General features: G+C 44.7%; 1 protein-coding gene across 2 annotated transcripts in view; it reads right to left on the reverse strand.

The window, feature by feature from the left end:
• Nucleotides 1-24,690, reverse strand: part of cdh23 (cadherin related 23) — a 556,325-nt gene that overhangs the window by 225,662 nt on the left and 305,973 nt on the right. For both annotated transcript variants that reach the window (XM_033012745.1, XM_033012744.1), the window contains exons 16-19: nucleotides 17,794-17,899; nucleotides 10,474-10,601; nucleotides 1,105-1,177; nucleotides 165-281 (exon numbers count right to left, since the gene is read on the reverse strand). In XM_033012745.1, coding sequence (XP_032868636.1) covers nucleotides 165-281; nucleotides 1,105-1,177; nucleotides 10,474-10,601; nucleotides 17,794-17,899 — 424 coding nt within the window. The remainder of the gene's footprint in view (nucleotides 1-164; nucleotides 282-1,104; nucleotides 1,178-10,473; nucleotides 10,602-17,793; nucleotides 17,900-24,690) is intronic.

The following is a 24,690-nucleotide window of genomic DNA, read 5'->3' on the forward strand; positions in this document are numbered from 1 at the left end:
CTCAGAAAAGGGAGAAATCCTTCCATTTACATTAAGGTTCTGACTTGTCCTTCAGCTGATCCCTTGACTGGTTCTTAGGTGAAATCATTAATCCTGCTTGTGAATTACTGCTCAATTAAATTGTGACAGATTGGTCAATTCCACCTAAGAGGCAAAGAGTCTACCTGAGCGAGTGTTGATACGAAACTGTGAGGATCCCTCCAAAGAGTAGATTATTGACTCCTGCCCGTACTCCCGAGACTGGTCCAAATCAGATGCGGAGGCAAACAATACGGTCGCTCCTGTGACAGAGAAACAGACTGCGGTCACAAAAGGATAAAGGAACAAAATACTGGAAATTGGCAAGAAAAAGCACAAAGTGTTGGAGTAACTCAGTGGGTCAGGCAGTATCTCTACAGAACATGCTGCCTGACCCACTGAGTTACTCCAGCACTGTGACTTATTTTGTAAACCAGCATCTGAAGTTCCTTGTGTCAATAGGAAATAGACAATTATTGGGGAAGTCATACCTGACTCTCTTGATTACTGGACTGTTACTGTTGCATCAATCACTTCCCTTCCCATCTACCCCCATCCGCTCAATGACCATGGGGAGGCAAATGGAAGAAAAAAACAGAGTATGGAAACAATGTTTAAGAAGGAACTGCAGATGCTGGATAATCGAAGGTAGACAAAAGTGCTGGAGAAACTCAGCGGGTGCGGCAGCATCTATGGAACGAAATAAATAGGCAACGTTTCGGGCCGAAACAGGATTGTCATGGATCATCTTCAGTGAATCCCACACTGTTACACCTGTACAATATATTCAGGCACATCATGTAACGAGCATCACATTACCTCACCAAACCTAAGACATGTTGCCCTTGTCCTCCAAGGTCAACAATAAATGGCTCCTAGGTCAACAATATTCTCCATGTAATGGCTAGGTGCTCCCAGCTAATCGAGCAAGAGCAGAACTGATAAAGAATGGGCTGCAGATGCTGGTTTACAAAACAAACACACACTATGTTGGAGTAACAGCGGGTCAGGCAGAATCCCTGGATAACATGGATAGGTGGCGTTCCACGGACTGAAGCTGAACTGCTGATAGTTCACTGGTCTCACCTGCGATGATGTTTTCAGAGACTGCCATGACATAGGAGGGTTGGCTAAAAGTTGGAGAATTGTCATTTTCATCCTAAGAGCAGAGATAAGAATATATTAGTTCATAAGGTCACAAGTAACTGAAGCAGAATTAGGCCATTCGGCCCATCAAGCCTACTCCTCCATTTAATCATGGCTGATCTATCTCTCCCTCCAAACCCCATTCTCCTGCCTTCTCCCCACAACCCCTGACACCTGTACTAATCAAGAAACTATCGATCTCTGCTTTAAAAATATCCATTGACTTGGCCTCCACAGCCTTCTGTGGCAATAAATTCCACAGATTCACCACCCTCTAAAGAAACTCCTCATCTCCTTCCAAAAGGAACGTCCTTTGATTCTGAGGCTATGGCCTCTGGTCCTGGACTATCCCACGAGTGGAAACATCATCTCCACATCCATGTTATCCCGGCATTTCACTATTCGGTAGGTTCCGATGAGATCCTCCTTTCAGTAACAGCTTTCAACTTCACCCAAAGTTGCTTCCGCAGACCTGCAAGAGGGGCTCCTGCAGTGCCTTCCGTCATTGATCCTCACACACACTTAGACACACAGACTCAGGCAATGCTACAAACGGGGATTGTTGCAATGCTTTGAGAGTTAACCAGCAAACATCACCTAACAAGGCTTCTGGAAGCTGTCTATAAATGTGTTTAAAAGGTTGGAGTGTAGATAATTAGAGGGACAAGCACATCAGCAGTAAATCTCACATTATTTAGTGGCTGCTGGGTTTGTTAACTACCTTACTTGACGTGAACACATTAATTAATTTCATTCCCTGATTTGCACAATTCAATCACAACTGGGTGGCACATTAGTGCAGCTGTTGCCTCGAAGCACCAGAGATTGTCTGCCTTACAGTACCAGAGATCCGGGTTCAATCCTGACCTCGGGTGCTGTCTGCATGGAGTTTGCACGTTCTCCCAGTGAATGCGTGAATTTCCTCCGGGTGCTCCAGTTTCCTCCCACACCCCAAAGACGTGCAGGGTTGTAGATTAATTGGCCTCTGGAAATTGCCCTTGGTGCAGGGTGTGGGATGGGAGAGAGGGATAGCAGAGATAGTGTGATAGGTGGTCAGCGCGGACTCAGTGGGCTGAAGGGCCTGTTTTTGTGCTGTATCTCTAAACTAAACTCCGGGATCTCCAGTTTCCCTCCCACACTCCAAGGACGTACAGGTTTGTAGGTTAATTGGCTTGGTATAATTGTAAATTGTTCCTAGTATGTGTAGGATGGCGTTAGTGTGCGGGGATCGCTGGTCGGCGCAGACTCAGTGGTTTGAAGGACCTGTTTTTTCGTGCTGTATCTCTAAACTAAACTAAATCAAAGAATTTTCCTCTTTTTGGATCATGGATGAGAATTATCAAGTGTGTCACCCATATCACTAATTCATAGATAGACATAAAATGCTGGAGTAATTCAGCTGGACAGGCAGCATCTCTGGAGAGAAGGAATGGGTGACGTTTCAGATCGAGACCCTTCTTCAGACTGAATTCCTTTCAGACACCAATTCCTTCTCTCCAGCGATGTTGCCTGCCCCCCTGAGTTACTCCAGCATTTTTTGTCTATCCTCGATTTAAACCAACATCTGCAGTTCCTTCCGATCACTAATTCATGTTAGTTTCTCCCAAGGCTGTGCTGCTCACTGTTGGACTCACTCCAAGTCTTGTTCACTTCTCATCCCAAAGCTCACTAACACTGGCCCCCAGTTCTGCCAACATCTTGAATTCAAACATTATCATCCTTACCTTCAGGTTGTGCAAGATCCAGAGACATTTTTGTACATGACAGTCTGTGCTACTTTATATCATGAGTCACTGGAGTTTAGAAGGATGAGGGGGATATCTTATAGAAACATATAAAATTATAACAGGACTGGACAAGCTAGATGCAGGAAAAATGTTCCCAATGTTGGGCGAGTCCAGAACCTGGGGCTACAGTCTTAGAATAAAGGGGAGGCCATTTAAGACTGAGGTGAGAAGAAACTTCTTCACCCAGAGAGTTGTGAATTTGTGGAATTCCCTGCCACAGAGGGCAGTGGAGGCCAAATCACTGGATGGATTTAAGAGAGAGTTAGATAGAGCTCTGGGGGCTAGTGGAATCAAGGGATATGGGGAGAAGGCAGGCACGGGTTATTGATTGGGGACGATCAGCCATGATCACAATGAATGGCGGTGCTGGCTCGAAGGGCCGAATGGTCTCATCCTGCACCTATTTTCTATGTTTCTATGAGTCATTTCATATTTTGCAATATAACGTTTGTCGCATTTGGCATTTATTTTACTCTCAGCATTTTCTCACTTTCAATAAACTTTCTAAGTTGCACTGCTCTGAGATGGTGTTATCCCATCCATCTGTACCCAGGGGGCAGGTGCATCAGCAGAGCTAAAGCTATTTACACACTTTCTCAGCTGACACGATTTTCATCACTTGGTCTGAAAGCTGCTGACAAGCACAGCCAGGCATCCCCATCACAATTTGCTATTTCATCAGCTGATGCCGGTTGGAAGTGATGGCTCTGGAATTCATCAATGCCAAATAACGGAGCATTAAACTTGTAAAGGCTGTATTTGTAAGATACCCTGCAGAGGATGAAAGGTGCCCACTGTGAAAGATTTTGTCTCCGTAATAAATAGGTAGTCCTTTTCTCATAAGCAAGTCTATTACTTTGTTAAGCATAACCGGAGAGGATATTCTATCCAGTTTTCCCTAGCACCATAAACAATACAATATTTTATATTTTACATGTGTTTAATTTCAGCAGGGCTAATACTTGTGGGCATAATTAGAATGGGACAAGCATTAAGTTCCAATTTAAATGTTGGGTTATTGCAGCATATAAATTAGGACAATATTCCAAGTGCAGCCTAACCAAGAATGTATAAAGCTGCACTATGAGTACTCTATTTCACCTGTATTTCCAATCTCAGGGAGCTGTGGACTTAGACCCCTCTGTGCATCATTCTCTCCACGTACAAAACAAGGAGACAACTTCTTGTGGTTGTGGAATCAAGGGATATGGGGAGAAGGCAGGCACGGGTTATTGATTGGGGATGATCAGCCATGATCACAATGAATGGCGGTGCTGGCTCGGAGGGCCGAATGGCCTCTTGCTGCACCTATTTTCTATGTTTCTATGTAACTCCAGCAATCAAGGAGTTACAAATTACAACTAACATTTGCAGCTCTCTATTACCTGGTTTATGAGTCAAATTAATCATCCATACCTTTCTATTTTGTAAATGCAATTGCATTTCCAGTAGAGTGGTGATGCTTTCAGTCTGTATATTATATATTCAACAGCATTTGGTAAATTTTATTTAAAACTGGTGGCAGTCAATGCTGTTTAATGTAAATATTTAAAAAGGTTAAACAAAAGTCAGTGTAGGGCTGCATCTCTCTGAAACAGATCACTGGAGATGTTAGTCTCATGTGATTACACATAGTCTGCCCACTGTGGCAGCCTTGTCAACACTTGTTGAAATGCAAAAGCAGGTAAAGTAACAATAACATATGGTGATCGTTCGGCGGCACTGGGCCTGTACTCGCCGGAGTTTACAAGGATGAGGGGAAGGGCCTCATTGAAACTTGCCGTATAGTGAAAGGCCTGGATAGAGTGGATGAGGAGCGGATGTTTCCACTACTAGGGGAGTCTCGGTCCAGAGGTCATAGCTTCAGAATTAAAGGACGTCCGTTTAGGAAGGAGATGAGGAGGAATTTCTTTAGTCAGAGGGGGTGAACTGTGGAATTCTTTGCCACAGAAGGCTGTGGAGGCCAAGTCAGTGGATATTTATAAGGCAGAGATAGTTTCTTGATTAGTACGGGTGTTGGGGTTATGGGGAGAAGGCAGGTGAATGGGGTTTGGAGGGAGAGATAGATCAGCTATGAATGAATGGCGGAGTAGACTTGAAGGGCCGAATGGCCTAATTCTGCTCCTATCACTTATGACATAAATCCCGTGCTCATTTTGGATGAGGGCTATCATTTGGTTCAGCTCAGCACATCTGGGAGGGTGGCCATATGAAAAATGTGAGTAATCCTGACACCAACTAAACCAGGCATGCAGGTCGATGAATTAATTGGCTGCTCAACATTCCCCTAGCATGGGTGAGTGAAAGGATGAGGGGAGTTAAGAATGATATTGGAATAACGTAGAATTAGTGAGAATAGGTGCATGATAGTTGACACACACACTATAGACTTTTAGACTTCAGTGATGCAGCGTGGAAACAGGCCCTTTGGCCCACCGAGTCTGCGCCGACCATCGATCACACCGTACACTAATACTACATTGGGGACAATTTACACTTTTTACAGAAGTCAATCAACCTACAAACCCATAAGTCCAGAACTAGGGGTCACAGTTTAAGGATAAGAGGGAAGTCTTTTACGACCGAGATGAGAAAATCATTTTTTACACAGAGAGTGGTGAATCTGTGGAATTCTCTGCCACAGAAGGTAGTTGAGGCCAGTTCATTGGCTATATTTAAGAGGGAGTTAGATGTGGCCCTTGTGGCTGAAGGGATCAGGGGGTATGGAGAGAAGGCAGGGATGGGATACTGAGTTGGATGATCAGCCATGATCATATCGAATGGCGGTGCAGACTCGAAGGGCCGAATGGCCTACTCCTGCACCTATTTTCTATGTTTCTATGTCTTCGGAGTGTGGGTGGAAACTGGAGCACCCGGAGAAAACCCACGCAGTGGCAGAGTGAAGGTACAAACTCCGTACCTACAGCACCCGTAGTCAGGATCGAACCCGGGTCTCTGGCGCTGTAAGGCAGCAACTCTACCTCTGTGCCACCGTGCTGCCCTGCATTGGGACTATCGTGATCAGGACCAGTCTCCACCCACGGACTCAATGGGCCGAAGGACGTTATTTCCATGTTGTATGAACCTACGAGATAGCAGAGCCACTTAGAAAAGAGGTAATTGCCCCGTATAAATGAATGTTCCAGTCACTGCATGCAGTGTCAAATGGACAGCTGACATTTCCTTTTGCCAGCTGCCAGTGCCTGGGTTAATCTCAAGCAATCATCTCAGGCATATTTTCTTTTGAAAACATACTTTCAAATTAAGAACCAATAAAGCGGCAAGTTGCTGTAAACAGGTAATTATGCAAAGTCGTTGAGATTACCCAGCTGTGCCATCTCACAGTGAAGCCCTGCTCCAGCACCCACTAAACCATGAAGGAGCATAGCTGGAGAGTGTGGAGGGGCTTGAGACAGAGGTCCAGCCCGCAATGGGGGCGACAGACGTATTGATTGAAGATGAGTCTTTGATCTGAAATGTTAACTTTGTTTTTCTTATTTAATATAAAATGGCACAAAATAAATATAAAAAATGTTGGAAATAGCTAGTAGATCAGAGAGGACTTGTGGCTTTTCCCCCCCTTTTATTTTAAATTGGTCTTTTTAAGTATTTATTGCTCTCAGGAAGTGTCCACATGGTATTTTATGTATTTTCTGTCTGCGTTCATTTTGAATGTGTGGGTTTGTTGGTTGGGGGCTTCTGGGCATCTGACTTTCCCTGAGGGGATCAATAAAGTATTTATTATTTTATTTATTTTTTATTATTATTATTATTATTATTATTATTATTATTATTATTATTATTATTATTATTATACTTATTATTATTATTATTATTATTATTATTATTATTATTATTATTATTATTATAATTATTATAATTATTTTAAAATTATTAATTTAAATTTTTAAAATTATTTTTAATTATTATTAAGAGAAGATAATCATGTAGATAAACACAAATAGCTGGAGTAACTCAGCGGGTCAGGCAGCGTCTCTGGAGAAAAGGAACAGGTGACATTTCGGGTCGAGACCCTTCTTCAGACTGGACATTTTGGGTTGCGACCCTTCTTCTGATAATCATGTATTGTCTTCCCGCTGACTGGATAGCATGCAACTAAAGCTTTTCACTGTACCTCGGTACACGTGACAATGAGCGTTTAAGTAGGAACTGCAGATGCTGGAAAATCGAAGGTAGACAAAAGTGCTGGAGAAACTCAGCCGGTGCAACAGCATCTATGCAGCGAAGGAAATAGGCAACGTTTCGGGCCTATTTCCTTCGCTCCATAGATGCTGCTGCACCCGCTGAATTTCTCCAGCACTTTTGTCTACATGTGACAATAAACTAAACTGTAGACATGGTATTCAGATCTGCATCAGAATCCCAACTGACTGACCTGTTGAATGTTTCCCCAGGTGTTTTTTGGGGTTTTTGTTTCAGATTTCCAGCATCAGCAGATTAATTAAAAAAATCAATAATTGATAAACCAAGCACAAGATTTTAAAGTTAGAATTTCGCTTTGGTGATAGGCCAAGTCGCAACAAAGGTCCATGGACTTTCTAAGTTTAGTAATCAGATCCCAGATCATGACTGCATGACACCTTCAATGCTACTTCAATGGCAATGTGAACTCATTATGAACAATGCTACCAGGTGTATAAGTTACAAATGCCACATGCTCTATTCAAACAATTGTGCAACATCCCCTCATTAAATGATAATTGGAAAACCTACAAAGATTCATTCCTGCTTTGTTTACAAACAGTCTTTTGTGCACTGTGGACAAGACATAGCTCTGGGACATCACTGTGTAGGAGTCGAGACTGCAGATATCCACAGGAATAAATGAGCTCATTCCGAACTTGCCCGAGGCTATTAACCACTGTGATCTTTGAATGAGGCTCTCTTCACAGTGTGGGGAAATCTAGACTTGCCTCAGAGCCAGAGGTTTGGGAGTTCAAGACCACTGACAGGTATTTGGACTGAGTCTAACATTCGCCAAACTGTCAGAGTTGTCAAGTTCTGATAACTGAGAATTTGTAATACTTTTTATTGTAAAGCTGATCCTCCAACACCAGAGCCAACAAGAACCTGAGCTCCGTGAGAACGCGTCGAATTTCACATATCACAAGGTGAGCAGGGTGAATGCCTCATCTTCACACCAACTCCCCCTCCTCAACAAACAATTCTTGGAATTAAAAAACATTCAACTTGCACTCTATGATGTGAACTTGCTGTTTGTTGAACGGGGCCCCAACAACTCGAGGGAGTGCGGCACGGTGGCGCAGCGGTAGAGTTGCTGCGTCACAGCGCCATAGACCGTGGTTCAACCCTGACCACAGGTGCTGTCTGAACGGAGTTTGTACATCCTCCCCGTGACCTGCATGGGTTTTCTCCGTGTGCTCCGGTTTTCTCCCACACTCCATAGACGGACTGGTTTGGTTTGATAAAATTATAAATTGTCCCGAGTGTGTGTGGGATAGTGTTAGTGTTCGGGGATCAGTGGTCAGTGCAGACTCATTGGGTTGACGGGCCTGTTTCTACACTGTATCGTTAAACTAAATTAATAAACTAACTTGTCACCCTTCACAAAGTATTAATTTGAGATACTTTAAAGGCTGCAACAGTGAGACTGCAAATGGTCACTGTGTTTCAATCGGTGATACTATGCTAATCTCAAATTTACAGTGAGTGGTATAAAAGATCACTATTTTGAAGAAGCGCAGGCCCAATATTCACCCCTCAAACAACTTAGTCAGATTATCTCAATGCTTCTGGGATCTTGGTGTCCAAATGACTACAGCAATTCTGACATTCGATACTAATTACAGTTCATGTCCTTCATCATTAGCTAAAATTAGTTTTAAAATATTCTGAAGCACCATTCATCTTAACACCTCATTGTGTTTGTCAGAGACTGAATAATGAAGGAGTAGACATTCCTTTCAACTAAATGTTGGACAGATCGCTGTCAATGACAACACCTCTCCTCTTGGCAACTTGTTGGACCAACCACCAGACTGTCAACAACCTTGAGATTGTAATCAACCCTACAATGATGTATGGACTACATATCCAACTCCCGTCCTGCCTCAGCTCGCCTTTAACCATGATATTCCAACACTCCTGATATCCTCCCTTGTTCTATTCTCCTAAACATCAAATCATTCAAAATCCAGCTGCATGAGCTCCACCACACACCAGGTGCTGTTCACCCATACTTGCTGACCCACCAAGCATTACCTCAATTCTTAAAACCATTTCCCCTCCTTTCTTTGGTCTCAGCCCTCCTTATCTCTTGCCTCCTACAATTCCATGACACAGTGCGCCACTACTTCTGGTCCATTGGCCATCCTCAGATTGAATTACTCCACCACCACAAACCCTACTTTCAGCTGCCAGCATCCAAGACTCCGGGGTCAAGGAAAGAGCGTTCACGTCGCGACCTTGTTTCCACCAATCTTTCCACCACCACGCACAAGAAGCACAAGACAGACACCATTGTCCAGATGCTGAGAAGTGTGTTCTGCTCTGGCTGAACAACTTCTAATCTTGTGTGTGGACTCGATAAGAAGATCCAAAACTCCCAACTTCTCCTTGCCCTTACAAGACGCTCTTTGAAAAACACATCCCTTTGACCACTCTTTTGGATTCTTTATCTATAGTTTTTGCTTGCGAACTGTCCTGATACGTAGTTTGGATGCTTCCCTGTGTCGATGCTTTATGACATTCTTAAAAATGCAGATTCTGGAAATCTGTGACAAAAAACAGAAAATGGTGGAAACATTCAGCAGGTCAGGCAGCATCTGTGGAAAGGGAAACTCCTTCAGGTATGAGGCCCTTTCTCGGCACCTGCAGTTTTCCTGAACTTTGGCGCATGTGACAATAATAAACCAAACCAATGCCAATTAATGTTCAAGAAGGAACTGCAGATGCAGTGTGGGGGGCGGGAAGAAGAAAGGAAGAGGAGGAGCCAGAGGGCTGAGGGAGCGTGGGGAAGGGGAGGAGACAGCAAGGGCTATTGGAGGAGCAGCACCTCATATTCCACTTGGGCAGTCTGCACCCCAGCGGCTTGAACATTGACTTCTCCAATTTCCGGCAGCCCTTGAACTCTGTTAATCTTTCCACAGATGTTGCCTGAACTGTTGAACACTTCCAGTATATTCTGTTTATATTTTATAACACTTTACTGGATTTGTGCAACGTGCTACATGAATGGAAATCTCGTTTTCCCCCATCTGATATTGGCACTAAGATCCCACGGTAGATTATTTAGTGATAGCAAGGCCACCACAGATCCCTCCCACTTCCCACAACCAAAGATATAAACTGCGAGAGGCATAACGGAGGTCGGGGTCTTATTCCTAAAATGGCGTAAGTGACATTCCGTTGCGTACTACACGTCAGTCCATTGGATTTTGTAGGAGTGGTCTAACTTGCTCCTCTAGTATCTTTGCCCAGAACTAACCTGCATTGCCACAAGTGCTAGAAGCAGTAACAATATGGGCTGATGCATACTTACAAAGACTTCGACAATCACAGGTACTGTACTATGGAAAGGTGGGGTCCCAGCATCTTTGGCCATGACAGTCAGGTAGATGAACCCTCCTGGTACCTGCTCAAAGTCAATGGGCTTGGTGACGATCACAACTGGAAAACAGAAAGGCAACGAGGAAGATTATTGCTGGTCTCCACTTGAGAAAGATGATCAGGCCTGAATTCTAACACAACAGTAGATTGAGTAAAACCCACAGTGTTGGAGGTACTCAGCAGGTCAGGCAGCGTATGTGAACGGAATGGGACAGGCAACATTTCGGGTCAGGATCCTTCTTCATACTGGAGATTACAACAGTAGCTTTATTTTTTCAAGTTTTCGATTTATCCTCATCAGCAACAGATAATTTAAATTTGTTTGACTCCGTAATAAATTAATTGCCTGCTTCACTATTAAATACATCTCCAGAGACAGAACCATTGATTTTTGAACATTTTTAATTAAAATTATAGGAGAGTACTGTCATAAGGGCACATTAAACACTTGCCCACTACAGGCACAGATAATCATTTCTTGGTTGTAATTAACAGCATCAATTCAAGAGGACAATCAAATGTCATCTGTAGCTGATCCATACACAGAGCATTCCACACAGTTAACTAGAACATGTTGGTTGATGTGAAACAGGAACCTTGAAAGGCTGGAAATATCTTCCTCATATACAGAGGATAGATGTTCCTCTCTTTGTCCTGATCTCACGGAACTGCATTAGTTGCAGTCAAAAGGGTGAATGCAACTCCTGGGTGACTGCTAACATTCAATCCTATGAGCCTGATGTTTGCAAATGAGGGAATTACAAGCTTAAGACTTCCTTTAAAAAAAAACCAGCCACCACTGCCAAAGCATTTACATTTGTAAGGAAACAAGTTGAAGAAGGATTTGAACCTGTTCCATCATAAGATCACAGTTGATCAACTTCGTTTTCCCATCAAATCCTCAAATCCCTTGAAGCCCTACGTTCAAACGTCGATCAGTCTCAGCTTTGAGTATACTTGAAAATCAAGTACCCACCAACCATTGGATAAGATACTCTCGAGCATCACAGTGCTCTGAATGAAAAGATTCTTCTCATCCAAGTCCCTACATGTCCAACTCCTAAACCTACTACGACCTGGTTCCAGACTCAGTCCCCGAGCAGCTTCCCTATCAATCTCTCTCCTAATCTTATTGGAATCAAGATCACCTCTCAATGAGTACAGACCCAGCCAACAATTCTAGAATTCATCCAGTGAATCTATGCTGCACTGACTCCATTGTGTACAGTGAATTCATCCAGTGAATCAGGTGTGAAGAACAAATTGTACGCAGATGTTGTCTCGTTAAAGTCCAATAAGATCGAACAATATTTCTCTTGTAGATCAACCTGAATGCAAAAAAGGCCACCACATCATTCACATTCCTAACTGTTTGCAGAGGTGGCTGTTTTTGTAAAATAAAGTATTAAGCTTGTAATTCCTTCATTTGCAAATATCAGGCTCATAGGATTGGATGTTAGCAGACACCCAGTAATGCCCCTGTCCCACTTAGGAAACCTGAACGGAAACCTCTGGAGACTTTGCGCCCCACCCAAGGTTTCCGTGCGGTTCCCAGAGGTTGCAGGTGGTTGCCGGAGGTTGCAGGTAGTGGAAGTAGGTAGGGAGACTGACAAAAACCTCCGGGAACGGAGTCAGGCAGTTTAATGGATTAAAGTTTGCTCCAACACCTTGAGCACAACTACAGGCTAACACCAGGATGGTGAAATGACTATTGTTTCATTGTCACCTTTCAGATGAGACATTAAATCAAGTCCCTAGATTCACTGTGTAGAAAGGAACTGCAGAAGCTGCTTTATACTGAAGATGAACAAAACATGCTGGTCAGCAACTCAGCAGGTCAGGCAGCATCTCTGGAGAAAGAGGGTGGGTCTGAAGAGTCTGAAGAAGGGTTTTGACCCGAAACGGCACCCATCCTTTTCTCCAGAGATGCTGCCAGATCCGCTGAGTTACTCCAGCACTTTGGGTCTATCTTTCCTACATTCACTGGATAGAAATGATCGTGTTCCAATATTTAGGAATAGTGGGGAGTGAGGCCAAATGACCAGGCAAATATATTTTCCTTCAACACCATCAAAGGTGGATGATTAATTTGTATAAAGCTGCTGTTGTTATACTTTAGTTGGGGCTGATTGTACTTATGTGTAGTATTACCTGATTTGTTAGCATGTAAAAGAAAGCTTTTCACTGCTCCTCGGTACATGCTACAAGAATAAACCCAAATGCAAACCAGGTTGAGAGAGCAAATTGGCCTCTGCAATTCCTACATGGAGCGCACTTTGGAAATGTTCCCCCCTCCACTCCACCAGTCCACACACATATCGGCAATGATTGATGAGAATTCATCACTCTACTTCAGACGGTACCCAGCAGTTGGGCCACCTGAACATTCTTGGTCTTTCGCACATATTCTCTACGTTTCCTCCTCCCCCATCAACACTGTAATCCTGCCTCTCACCTCTCCTATTCTGACGGGAAGTCATTGACCTGAAGCACCCTCTCCACAGATGCTGCCTGACCTGCTGAGCCTCCCCGACATGTTCGTCTGTTATGTTGAAAACCTTTCATTGGCATTAAAGTACCTTGGATCTTCTGAGATGATACCTGACGCTATAACAAGGCTAATCCTTCATTACACTGTCCTTTGTGGATAGTTTCAGAACAGATTCAAAACAGACTAGGACCAGGTCTCTTCTTGCTCACTGGTTGTATCACGGAGATCAGAAGAAACAAAAAGTGCAGTCGTTCTTTACAACAACAAAAAATGACTGGAGAGAAATTTGTAAGAAGCCACTTATTTCAGAGCAGAGCTGTCGCAGAGGTGAGGGATTAAATTAAATCCCATTCGTTGAGCTTCACTCAAAGTATTTTGTGGAACGATGAGATTTTTCAACAGGCAGAACATCTTGCAGTGCAAGTCATGCTTCTGTGATTCCACTATTAGCATGCAGTTTGTGGTCTTAACAAAACAGGGAGCTATTTTTAACCATTGCATGTAATTACATTGTGACAAAGGCTTAAGAATAATGACCCTTCTGTTTCACTGTGTTGTGTATTTATGGTAATACTTGTGAAAACCGTTCAGAGAGTTATTTCCTTTCTTTAGGCTTATTATTTTTGCGTGACAGGCGTATAGCTGGAGGCAAACATCTGCCTCCTGCTTCCCCACCTGCACTCAGTGAGAGGGGAAAGAGTCCCAGCTCTCGAGATTCCAACTGAATCTGACGGCCCAAAACATCGCAGTTCAAGGTTGGACATGTTGTTGTGGGAAGGAACTGCAGATGATGGTTTTAACCAAAGCTGGACACTAAAAGCTGGAGTAATTCAACGGGACAGGCAGCATCTCTGGAGATAAGGAAGCGGTGACGTTTTGGGTTGAGACCCTTCTTTATGTACTTAATCTATGAACCACTGTTATATAACGTTAGTACCTCCACCAATGCAAAGCACTTTGGCCAACGAGAGTTGTTTTTTTAAATGTGCTATATAAATAAAAGTGACTTGACTTGACTTTAGTCTGAAGAAGGGTCTCGACCCGAAATGTCACCCATTCCTTCTCTCCAGAGATGCTGCCTGTCCCGCTGAGTTACTCCAGCTTTTTTGTGTCTATCTTTGGAGTTGTTGGTGGTGGCTAAGCAGGGGACGATGTCTGATCTCCAGACATGAAGACTGGAGTCTTCATATCTGGGTGAAGACATGAAGACCATGGGTTGAAGACACCAATGACACAAGTGGTTAATTTAGTCGGCTGAACTGAGGGAGCGCACATTGGTGGAAAGAGGCATCTTTTGGATGTGATATTAAACTTCCTGAACTTGCACACACAAGGAACTGTATTCCTTGCATTGACACAAAAAGCTGGCGTAACTCAGAGGGTCAGACTGCATCTGTGGAGAAAAGGAATAGGTGACGTTTCAGGTCGAGATCCTTCTTCACCCAAAACGCCATCTATTCCTTTTCTCCAGAGACACTCTGAGTTACTCCAGCTTTTTGTGTCTATCTTGGGTTTAAACCAGCATCTGCAGTTCCTTCTGACACATGTATTCCTTGCAGGCTGGTCTGGAAGATAAAAACACAGTGATGGAGTAACTCAGTGAGTCGGTGCTCACCCGCTCATTTCAGAATGTCCTGACTCTGAGACAACTTTGACCTTGGCAACAGGGAAGCACCACACCATCCTGGAGTCTTGTTTGCAGCCTCAGAAATGTCCGTCTCTGCAGAGTACGCTTTCACTACTACTGGCATAGTGGTCGCCCTACCCTGCCTTACAGCAGAGCCTGATATAGTGCCAGCCACTGTGCTGTGAGAGAGGTGATGAACTACAACCGTAATGAAAGGTGGGGCAGTTTCAAAGGACTACATGGTCTACATTTGGTTCTGTTTTCTATTTCAATGTAAAAACTGTTGAAATTTCAATCACTGTAATTTATTTAGTTTAGTTTAGAGATACAGCGCGGAAACGGGCCCTGCAGCTCACCGAGTCCGCGCCGACCAGCGATCCCCGTACACTAACACTACCCTCCGCACACTAGGGACAATTTACAATTATACCGAGCCAATTAACCTGCAAACCTGCACGTCTTTGGAGTGTGGGAGGAAACCGGAGATCCTGGAGAAAACCCACGCAGGTCATGAAGAGAATGTACAGACTCTGTACAGACTCTGTACAGACAGCACCCGTAGCTAGGATCAAACCCGGGTCTCTGGTGCTGTAAGGCAGCAATTCCACCGCTGCGCCACCCAAAATATTAAAAACTTGTAACATTCCTGATTTTAAATAATGGCCTTTCACATCCTGACATCAACCCATGGGGAACATGCGCCAGTGTGTGTCTCTCCATTACATGATTTCAGGACAGATCTGTGCCTTTCACATCCGCAGAGTCTGAGTCAAGGTGGGGGTCACGCTCATAGGGTAGACACCCATCAGCACATTAAACCAATTGCGAACTGGCTCAACATGGTGATGGCACAGTGGTGCAGCTGGTAGAGTTGCTGCCTCATCGCACCAGAGACCCCGGTTCGATTCTGGCCTCGGGTGCTGTCCCGGTGGCTGCCCTTAGCAAGGGTTGCTGCCTTAGTGCCAGAGACCTGGGTTCGACCCTGACTACGGGTGCTGTCCATGTGGCGTTTGCACGTTCTCCCTGTGACTGTATGGGGTTCCTCCAGGTGCTCTGGTTTCCTCTCACACTCCAAAGACGTGCAGGTTTGAAGGTTGATTGTCCTCTGGAAAGGTGTGCAGGGAGCGGATGGGAAAGTGGCAAAACATAGAACTAGTGTGAAGGGGCAAGCGATGGTCAGCGTGGACTTGGTGGGCAGAAGGGCCTGTTACCATACAGTATCTCTAAACTAAAAGCAGTGTTGATTTGGAGTTCCAAGCTGGCCAAGACCTTGGGAATTAATCAAAGAAAAGAACTGAAAGATGGGATGGAGTTGGAGGGAGAGCAATGGGTGGGGTTGGGAAGTGAATGACGAGGCAACTGCATTCTAATCTTTACATCTTATTTCCCAATGCGATCCTTCGCCACACAGAGCTTCGAAAATTTAAAGCTTTGCATCGCACCCAGAAGCATCACATTTTTCTTATCTTCAATGCTGACAGCCCACCAAACTGAGAAACTGCACAGACAAAGGAAGTTCTAACAAGTTGTGACAAGTGATCAGGCAAGCAGTGTCACGCAGCAGCAACAGCAGACAAGAGAATGCTGAAGATCAGAGAGACTTGTATTTCTATCCTGTCCCTTACATTTCTTTCATGGCATTCCAAAGGATTCTACAGCTAATGAATCACTTCTGGAGTGTAGTCACAGCTGTAATGTCAGAAATATTGCTGATAGATTGTGCTTGGAATGTTCCCATAAACAGCAACAGCAACAGAGAGAAATGTTGATGGAAGGAAAATTATGGCCTGTGTTACAGGACAGTCACCCAAAATTCTTCAAAATATCATCACATGTAGAGTTGCTGCCTTACAGCGCCAGGGACCCGAGTTTGATCCTGACTACGGGTGCTTTCTGTACGGAGTTTGTATGTTCTCTCAGCGACCAGTGTGTGTTTTCTCCGGGAGCTCCGGTCTCCTCCCACGCTCCAAAGACGTACAGATTTGTAGGCTCATTGGCTTGTCATAATTGTAAATTGTCCCTAGTGTGTTAATGTGCGGGGAACGCTGGTCGGCACAAACTTGGTGGGCCAAAGGGCCTGTTTCCGCACTGTATCTCTAAAACTAAAACCGAATCTCTGTCTGTCGAAGGAAGAGGGCAGAGAGAGCCACACTATGCACCTCACCTAACCAACGCCATCTCAAGTAGTGAAAAACTGCCACAGTACGCAATGAGTTTCAGCTTAGAGCAGGGTCTTGACCCCACAACCTCCTGAATGAGTGGTGAAAGCACCAGCTACCAAGCCACTGCTGATACATTTACCCTCATTGCAAGTCCATGTAACTGAATCCAAGCAATAGTTGGTGGAAGAGTCAAGGCATCGAGATTCCCATTCCAACACATTATACGCTGGGACCTGTTTATCATCATTAATGGGCCTGTCCCACTTAGGCAATTTTTTAGGCAACTACAGGCGACTAGATTGTTGCCGATGGTCGCCGGGAGTAGTCTCCTCAGTCGCGCAAAAAATCGTAAAGTGGTAGCGTCTTTCTGGTCGCCTCTAAATTTTCAAACATGTTGAAACATTTTTGGTGGCAGTGGGTTTGACGCCAACGAGCGTAGCTTGACTTCTCCTGACGTAGGTTCTGTCGTAGGTTGTCGCCAGGATGACATAGGTTGTCGCCGGTATTTCGGCGACCTGCTACAACTATGACAGTTGCCTAAAAAATCGCCAAGTGGGACAGGCCCATTACTTACAACAAAGATACAATGAAATGATTGGCTTCTGCTCATTCCTGTAAGCCCCATCTGGGCAAGACACTTCACCCACCTTTGCCTGTGTGTGAATGTGTGTGGATGTGTGTGAGTGATTGGTGGTGGTCGGAGGGGCCGTAGGCGCAGATTGGCAGCCACGCTTCCGTCAGTCTGCCCCAGGGCAGCTGTGGCTACAGAAGTAGCTTACCACCACCGAGTGTGACTGAGGAGTGAATGAATAATGCGATGTAAAGTGCCTTGAGTATTAGAAAGGCGCTATATAAATCCCATCCATTATTATTATTATTACCCCCTCCCACACATCCATTAGCATTATCACAACATCTCACATTGCATAACCTGTGCCTGAGAGGCGTTGAGTCATCGGCAAGACATCTTACCTCCATAGCCTTCTGACACCCCGATATCAAAGGAGTTGCTGAGAATGGAGGCGTTGAAAATGGTGTAGGTGATCTGGTTATTTGGTGGGGAGTCATCATCGATCACCTGCGGGACAAGAGAAAGAAAAACACATGGATCATTTGAGAACATGGGGCGGTGGAAGTAAATACATTGGCACATTTCCGAGGATGAAGCAGACATTGACAATGTGGCCTCCTACATTGCTCCAAAGAAGTCCAACACCAGCTCAAGGAGTAACACCACCTCTTCCAATGGCCATCTGTGCACATGGCAGCTGTTGGGACTCAACACCAGGCCCTTGTGGCTAAGGGGATCAGGGGGTATGGAGAGAAGGCAGGTATGGGATACTGAGTTGGATGATCAGCCATGATCATATTGAATGGCGGTGCAGGCTCGAAGGGCCGAATGGCCTACTCCTGCACCTATTTTTTATGTTTCTATGTTTCAACAGCCAAATGGAGTTGGCAGCCAGGTCTTGGGACAATTGGTCCTGAGCTTCATAGATGAAGAAGGGTCTCGACCCGAAACGTCACCCATTCCTTCTCTCCAGAGATGCAGCCTGTCCCGCTGAGTTACTCCAGCGTTTTGTGTCTTATCTTCGGTGTAAACCAGCATCTGCAGTTCCTTCCTACACATTGACCCAGAGGCTTGGGTTCAAATCCACAATGGTAGCTCGGTAATGGTAGCAAGTTCAAGAAATTTAAATAAATCTGGAAGAAACCAGCAGATTTTCATTGGAAACTCATCTGGTTCAATAATGCCCTTGATGCAGGGAAGGACACTATCCTGACCTGCTCTGGCTGATATCTGCGTCAGTACCACTGGCACTTCCTCAGGTCAGGAACAATTCGGGATGGACAATAAAAACTGATGTGTCCAGCAATGGCCATGAGTGAGGAAGTAAACTCAAGGGAAAGGAAGCATGCAACAGAAGGATGTTAGATGATTCAGCAACTGATGGGGATGACAACTTAAAAGTTGAAACTTGTGCAAACCAAAAATATTAATTAATTAGATGATAAACACAAAGTGCATAAGTAACTCAGCGGGTCAGGCAGCATCTCTGGAGGAAAAGGATGAGTGACGTTTCGGGTTGGGACCGGGGTCTGAAAAAGGGTCCCGTGCCGACGCGTCACCCATCCTTTTTGATGAATGAAATTGATTTAAAATTACAGCCTGGAAACTGTCTGTTTGGCTCACCAAGTCCACGCTGACTATTGATCACACATTCACACTAGTTCTATGTTATCCCACTTTTGCATTAGCACAAGGGGCAATTTAAAGAGGCCAATTAACCTACACACCCGTACGTTTTTGGGATGTGGGTGGAAACTCGGAGCGAACGTGCAAACTCCACACAGGCAGCACTCGAGGTCAGGATCTCTGGCACTGAGGTAGCAGCTCCACCAGCTGGGAGACACTCTGCTGCCCTTCTTGATAAGAAAGGGATGACAGGTTACAGGAGGTAGGCAAGAATACCAGTACAATCTGACCGGCTGTGATCTTAATCAATTATGGAACGGGAGAGAGGGACCGAATGGCCTGCCCCTATGCTTAATTCACATATTGATGTTGGCTCGATCACTCCTTTTGTCTGAACAAGTATTTATTGACAAGACCTTCATACAGGCTAGTTTTTAAGACAATGCTCCAAATTCAAGTTGGTTTATTTGATATAACTGAAAGAGGGAATAAAGTCAATGGGCTGAATGGCCTCCTCCTGTTCTCCAGTCTGCAATATTTCCAGTGGCATTGTAATCTGCAACAGCGGGACTCAAGAGGTCAGGGCACGTGCAGAGATGTGAAAGCGGAGGTTTGCCGAACAATATTCACGAGACAATGACCCTTTCAGGTGACATTGCCTCTCCTGGATTTCACATCAGTTTCACAGGTCACATCTTATATTTAAAATGTACTTTTGAAGTAACACAGAATGCTTTCACCTGCTTTCCTTTTTGCCTCCAATAAATTAAACTGCCACACAATCAACACACTGTCAATTCCATTAGCATCACAATCACATCTTAATCAAACTCAATGACCAAAATGACAGTAGATTTGGAGAACCCGACAGTGCAGTAAATAGCTTTTCCTTAAAGAAAATACAAGTAATTAAGGATCAGTCAGTCTTGCTTTATCATAGAGAATGCACAGATAAAGGTGGAGGCTTGTAATTAAAGGGCTACAATCTTAGTGTCGGCAACCAAAGGCGTAGAACTTGCTACCTTTCATCAAACAGACAGCTCGAGCTAAAAGTGTAGACACAAGTACAGACAGTGCTGGAAATGACTTGTTTTAATTTCCCTGCAGAGGGACTGTGTAAGACACAGTCAATGTGGAGAGGGCATTACATACACATTGTAGTCTGAATGCAATCACCTCCTACAAGGCAAAACCAGGAGGCAGCTCGAATGCCGGTGTAACATCACTCCCTGACGAGCTCAATGCGTTTTACGCACGCTTTGACAGGGAGAATACTGATGTGCCTTCCCGATCCCCCATTCGCTGTGATGGCATTTCAGTCTCAGTCACAGAGGCCGATGTCAGGAAATCCTTCAGAGGGGCGAACCCCCGAAAAGCACCTGGACCTGATGGTATACCCGGCCGTGTTCTAAAAACCTGTGCGGACCAACTGGCGGGAGTTTTTACGGACATTTTCAACCTCTCACTTCTGAGGTCTGAGGTCCCCACCTGCTTTAAAAGGGCATCAATTATACCGGTGCCCAAGAAGAGTAAGGTGACGTGCCTCAATGACTATCGACCAGTGGCACTAACGCCGGTGGTGATGAAGTGCTTTGAGAGGTTGATCATGGAGCAAATCAACTCCTACATCGACAAAAACCTGGACCCACTGCAGTTCGCGTACCGCCACAACAGATCAACGGTGGATGCGATCTCGCTGGCCCTCCACTCCGCACTGGACCACTTGGACAACAAAAACTCATATGTCAGGCTGTTATTCATTGATTACAGCTCGGCATTTAACACAATCATCCCCTCCAAACTGGTTACCAAACTTGCAGAACTGGGTCTCTGCGCATCCCTCTGCAACTGGATCCTCGACTTCCTCGTCCACAGACCACAGTCTGTTCGTATTGGTGGAAATGTGTCAGCCTCAATAACAATCAGCATGGGAGCACCTCAAGGCTGCGTGCTCAGCCCCCTGCTGTACTCACTCTATACCCATGACTGCGTAGCGAACCACAGTGCGAACTCCATCATCAAGTTCGCTGACAACACCACTATTGTGGGGCGTATCACTGATGGGGATGAGTCAGAGTACAGAAGAGAGATCGAGCAACTGTCCATATGGTGCCAGCGCAATAACCTGGCCCTCAACACCAGCAAAACCAAGGAACTGATTGTGGACTTTGGAAGGAGTAGGAGGGGGACCCACAGCCCCATTTATATCAACGGGTCGATGGTTGAAAGGGTCAAGAACTTCAAATTCCTGGGGGTGCACATCGCTGAAGATCTTTCCTGGTCCGAGAACACTAACGCAATTATCAAAAAAGCTCATCAGCGCCTCTACTTCCTGAGAAGATTACGGAGAGTCGGATTGTCAAGGAAGACTCTCTCTAACTTCTACAGGTGCACAGTCGAGAGCATGCTGACCGGTTGCATCGTGGCTTGGTTTGGAAATTTGAGCGCCCTGGAGAGGAAAAGACTACAAAAAGTAGTAAACACTGCCCAGTCCATCATCGGCTCTGACCTTCCTTCCATCGAGGGGATTTATCGCAGTCGCTGGCAGTATCATCAAAGACCCACACCATCCTGGCCACACACTCATCTCCCTGCTACCTTCAGGTAGAAGGTACAGGAGCCTGAAGACTGCAACAACCAGGTTCAGGAATAGCTACTTCCCCTCAGCCATCAGGCTATTAAACCTGGCTTGGACAAAACTCTGATTATTAGCAACCACTTTCTGTTATTTGCACTACCAGTTTATTTATTCATGTGTGTATATATTTATATCATGGTATATGGACACATTTATCTGTTTTGTAGTAAATGCCTACTATTTTCTGTGTGCTTAAGCAAAGCAAGAATTTCATTGTCCTATACAGGGACACATGACAATAAACTCACTTGAACTTGAACTAGATCCAACAAGGTACACAAAAATGCTGGAGAAATTCAGCTGGTGCAGCAGCATCTATGGAGCGAAGGAGATAGGCAACGTTTCGGGCCGACAAGGTCTGACTGAGGTTAGTCACAAAAAGCCGGAGTAACTCAGCGGGTCAGACAGCATCACTGGAGAAAAGGGATAGGTGACGTTTCGGGCCAAGACCCTTCCCTCAGACTGAGAGTCAGGGGAAAGGGAAAGGAGAGATATAGACGGTGATGTAGAGAGATTTAGAACAAATGAATGAAAGATATGTAATGATAAAAGAAACAGGTCACTGTTTGCTGCGAACTACGTGACAAAGAGCACAGATAATAAGACTCAACAAGACGACTTTGAAGAAGTCTGAAGAAAGGTTTCGGCCCGAAACGTTGCCTATTTCCTTCGCTCCACAAATGCTGCCGCACCCACTGTGTTTCTCCAGCAATTTTGTCTACCGTCGATTTTCCAGCATCTGCAGTTCCTTCTTGAACAAGACGACTTTGAAGCTAGTACGAGTTGGGTGGTGGAGGGATGGAGCGAGGGGGATGTAAAAGGTAATTGGAGTTAGGGTTTGGCTGCATGGACCACACGAGGTACAGTGAGAAGCTTTTGTTGCGTGATATCCAGTCAGCGGAAAGACAATACAATGATTACAATCGAGCCATTTACAGTGTATAGATACATGATAAGGGAATGACATTTAGTGTCGAGGTAAGGCCAGCAAAGTCCGATCAAGGATAGTCTGAGGGTCACCAATGAGATGGATAATAGTTCACGATCGCTATCGATTTCATTGGTGATCCTCGGACTATGTGATGTGTGAAACATCAGTTGCCATTCCCTCTGCAATATCTCTGAATTGAGTCAATTGCACCAGGCCTCTATGATTAGCAGAAACAGGGAATACACTCATAGAAACATACAAAACCGGTGCAGGAGTAGGCCATTCGGCCCTTCGAGGCAGCACCGCCATTCAATATGATAGACAATAGGTGCAGGAGTAGGCCATTTGGCCCTTCGAGCCAGCACTGCCATTCAATGTGATCATGGCTGATCATCCCCAATCAGTACCCCGTTCCTCCCCATATCCCATGACTCCGCTATTTTTAAGAGCCCTATCTAACTCTCTCTTGAAAGCATCCAGAGAACCTGCCTCCACCGCCCTCCGAGGCAGAGAATTCCACAGACCATGGCTGATGATCATGGCTGATCATCCAAAATCAGTACATCATTCCTGCTTTCTCCCCGCATCCCTTGATTCCGTTAACCCCGAGAGCTAAATCTAACTCTCTCTTGAAAACACCCAGTGAATTGGCCTCCGCTGCCCTCTGCGGCAGAGAATTCGACAGATCTCTGGGTGAAAAAGTTTCTCCTCACTCCATGCAATGCCATCTGTGGCCATTGCTCCAGAAACAAAGCGAAGGAACTCATCCAATCAAGCTGCACTAACATTGGCAAGGTGATGAATAGAATCACCTGGTGCAAATGAAATGTATCTGATAATCATTAACATTTTTCTTCAGGGAGAAGGACGACACAATTAGGCACTATCAAGGCACAATGGGTCTAATTATAACACATGGGAGAATAAGTAGTTATAGATATTTAAAAGAACATCTCTTCATAAAACATTACCAGATCTTGGATGACTTAACATTTTAAATATTATGATTTATTTTGTAATAAATGTTTGAATAAAAGCAGTGAAGTTTAAAACTGTAGAGCTGGCCTCTCAACATGGGCATAGAGATGATTATCGCTGACATTAATAGGAAGATGCACGTTTCGCCTGGCTCCCTAAGTGAGGCATTAACTGATTCATTAAAACACAAATTTAAGTAATTGCCAAAAGACATGTGAAACGTGACCCCTTTGACCACCGCTGTAGACATTTAAAAAATATATAGTTTTCTATTGGAAAGAGAGCACTATTCTTCAAGAGGCATTAAATGGCCATCCATTACAATGTGCCAATCCTCAGGAGAGACAGCTCCCTCAGAAGTTACACCACACCCTCTTTTTATGAGCGGCACAGTGGCGCAGCAGTAGAGTTGCTGCCATACAGCGGCAGAGACCCGGGTTCGATCCTGACCATGGGTGCTGTCTGTTCGGAGTTTGTACCTTCTCCCCGTGACCGCGTGGGTTTTCTCCGGGTGCTCAGATTTCCTCGCATATTCTAAGGGCGTGCAGGTTTGTTGGCTATTTGGCTTCAGTAAGTTGTTCCTAGTGCGTAGTGTGGAACTAATTAATGTACAGGTAATAGCTGGACAGTGTGGGCTCAAGTGGGCTGAGGGGCATGTTTCCACGCTGTATCTCTGAACTAAACTCAGAAGGTCCAATATTTGTATTTGCTTTTCAATGCAACATCAATCAGGAAGATTTTAAAAACAATTATTACAAAGCATAAGGTTTGCATGGGATATCTCGAGTGCGATATAGCTTGGCTCATTGTCCAGAAAGAGGGTTATTAATGACCGAGGACCTCCACTTCAATCAGTGCTCCTGGATGAGAAGATGATTTGTCTCAGTTCTTGGCCAGAACCTGGTTCAACTGACACACACTGGCTTCTGCAGAGACCCTGTGTAATCTCCATTGTAGCCCTAGAGCTGCTCACAAATTCAGTGGACTCCCATACAAAAAGAGCAATTCGGAGGGTAGATTGGAAAGAGAGATACTATTCTTTCACAAGCGTCGGTAATACAGATCTTAGTGAATCAAGTCATATTCTAACAGGGAAAGGTTCTATCAAACAATGGATCTTATGTT

Source organism: Amblyraja radiata, chromosome 37 (genome assembly GCF_010909765.2).
Source record: "Amblyraja radiata isolate CabotCenter1 chromosome 37, sAmbRad1.1.pri, whole genome shotgun sequence".
Classification (NCBI taxonomy): Eukaryota; Metazoa; Chordata; class Chondrichthyes; order Rajiformes; family Rajidae; genus Amblyraja; species Amblyraja radiata.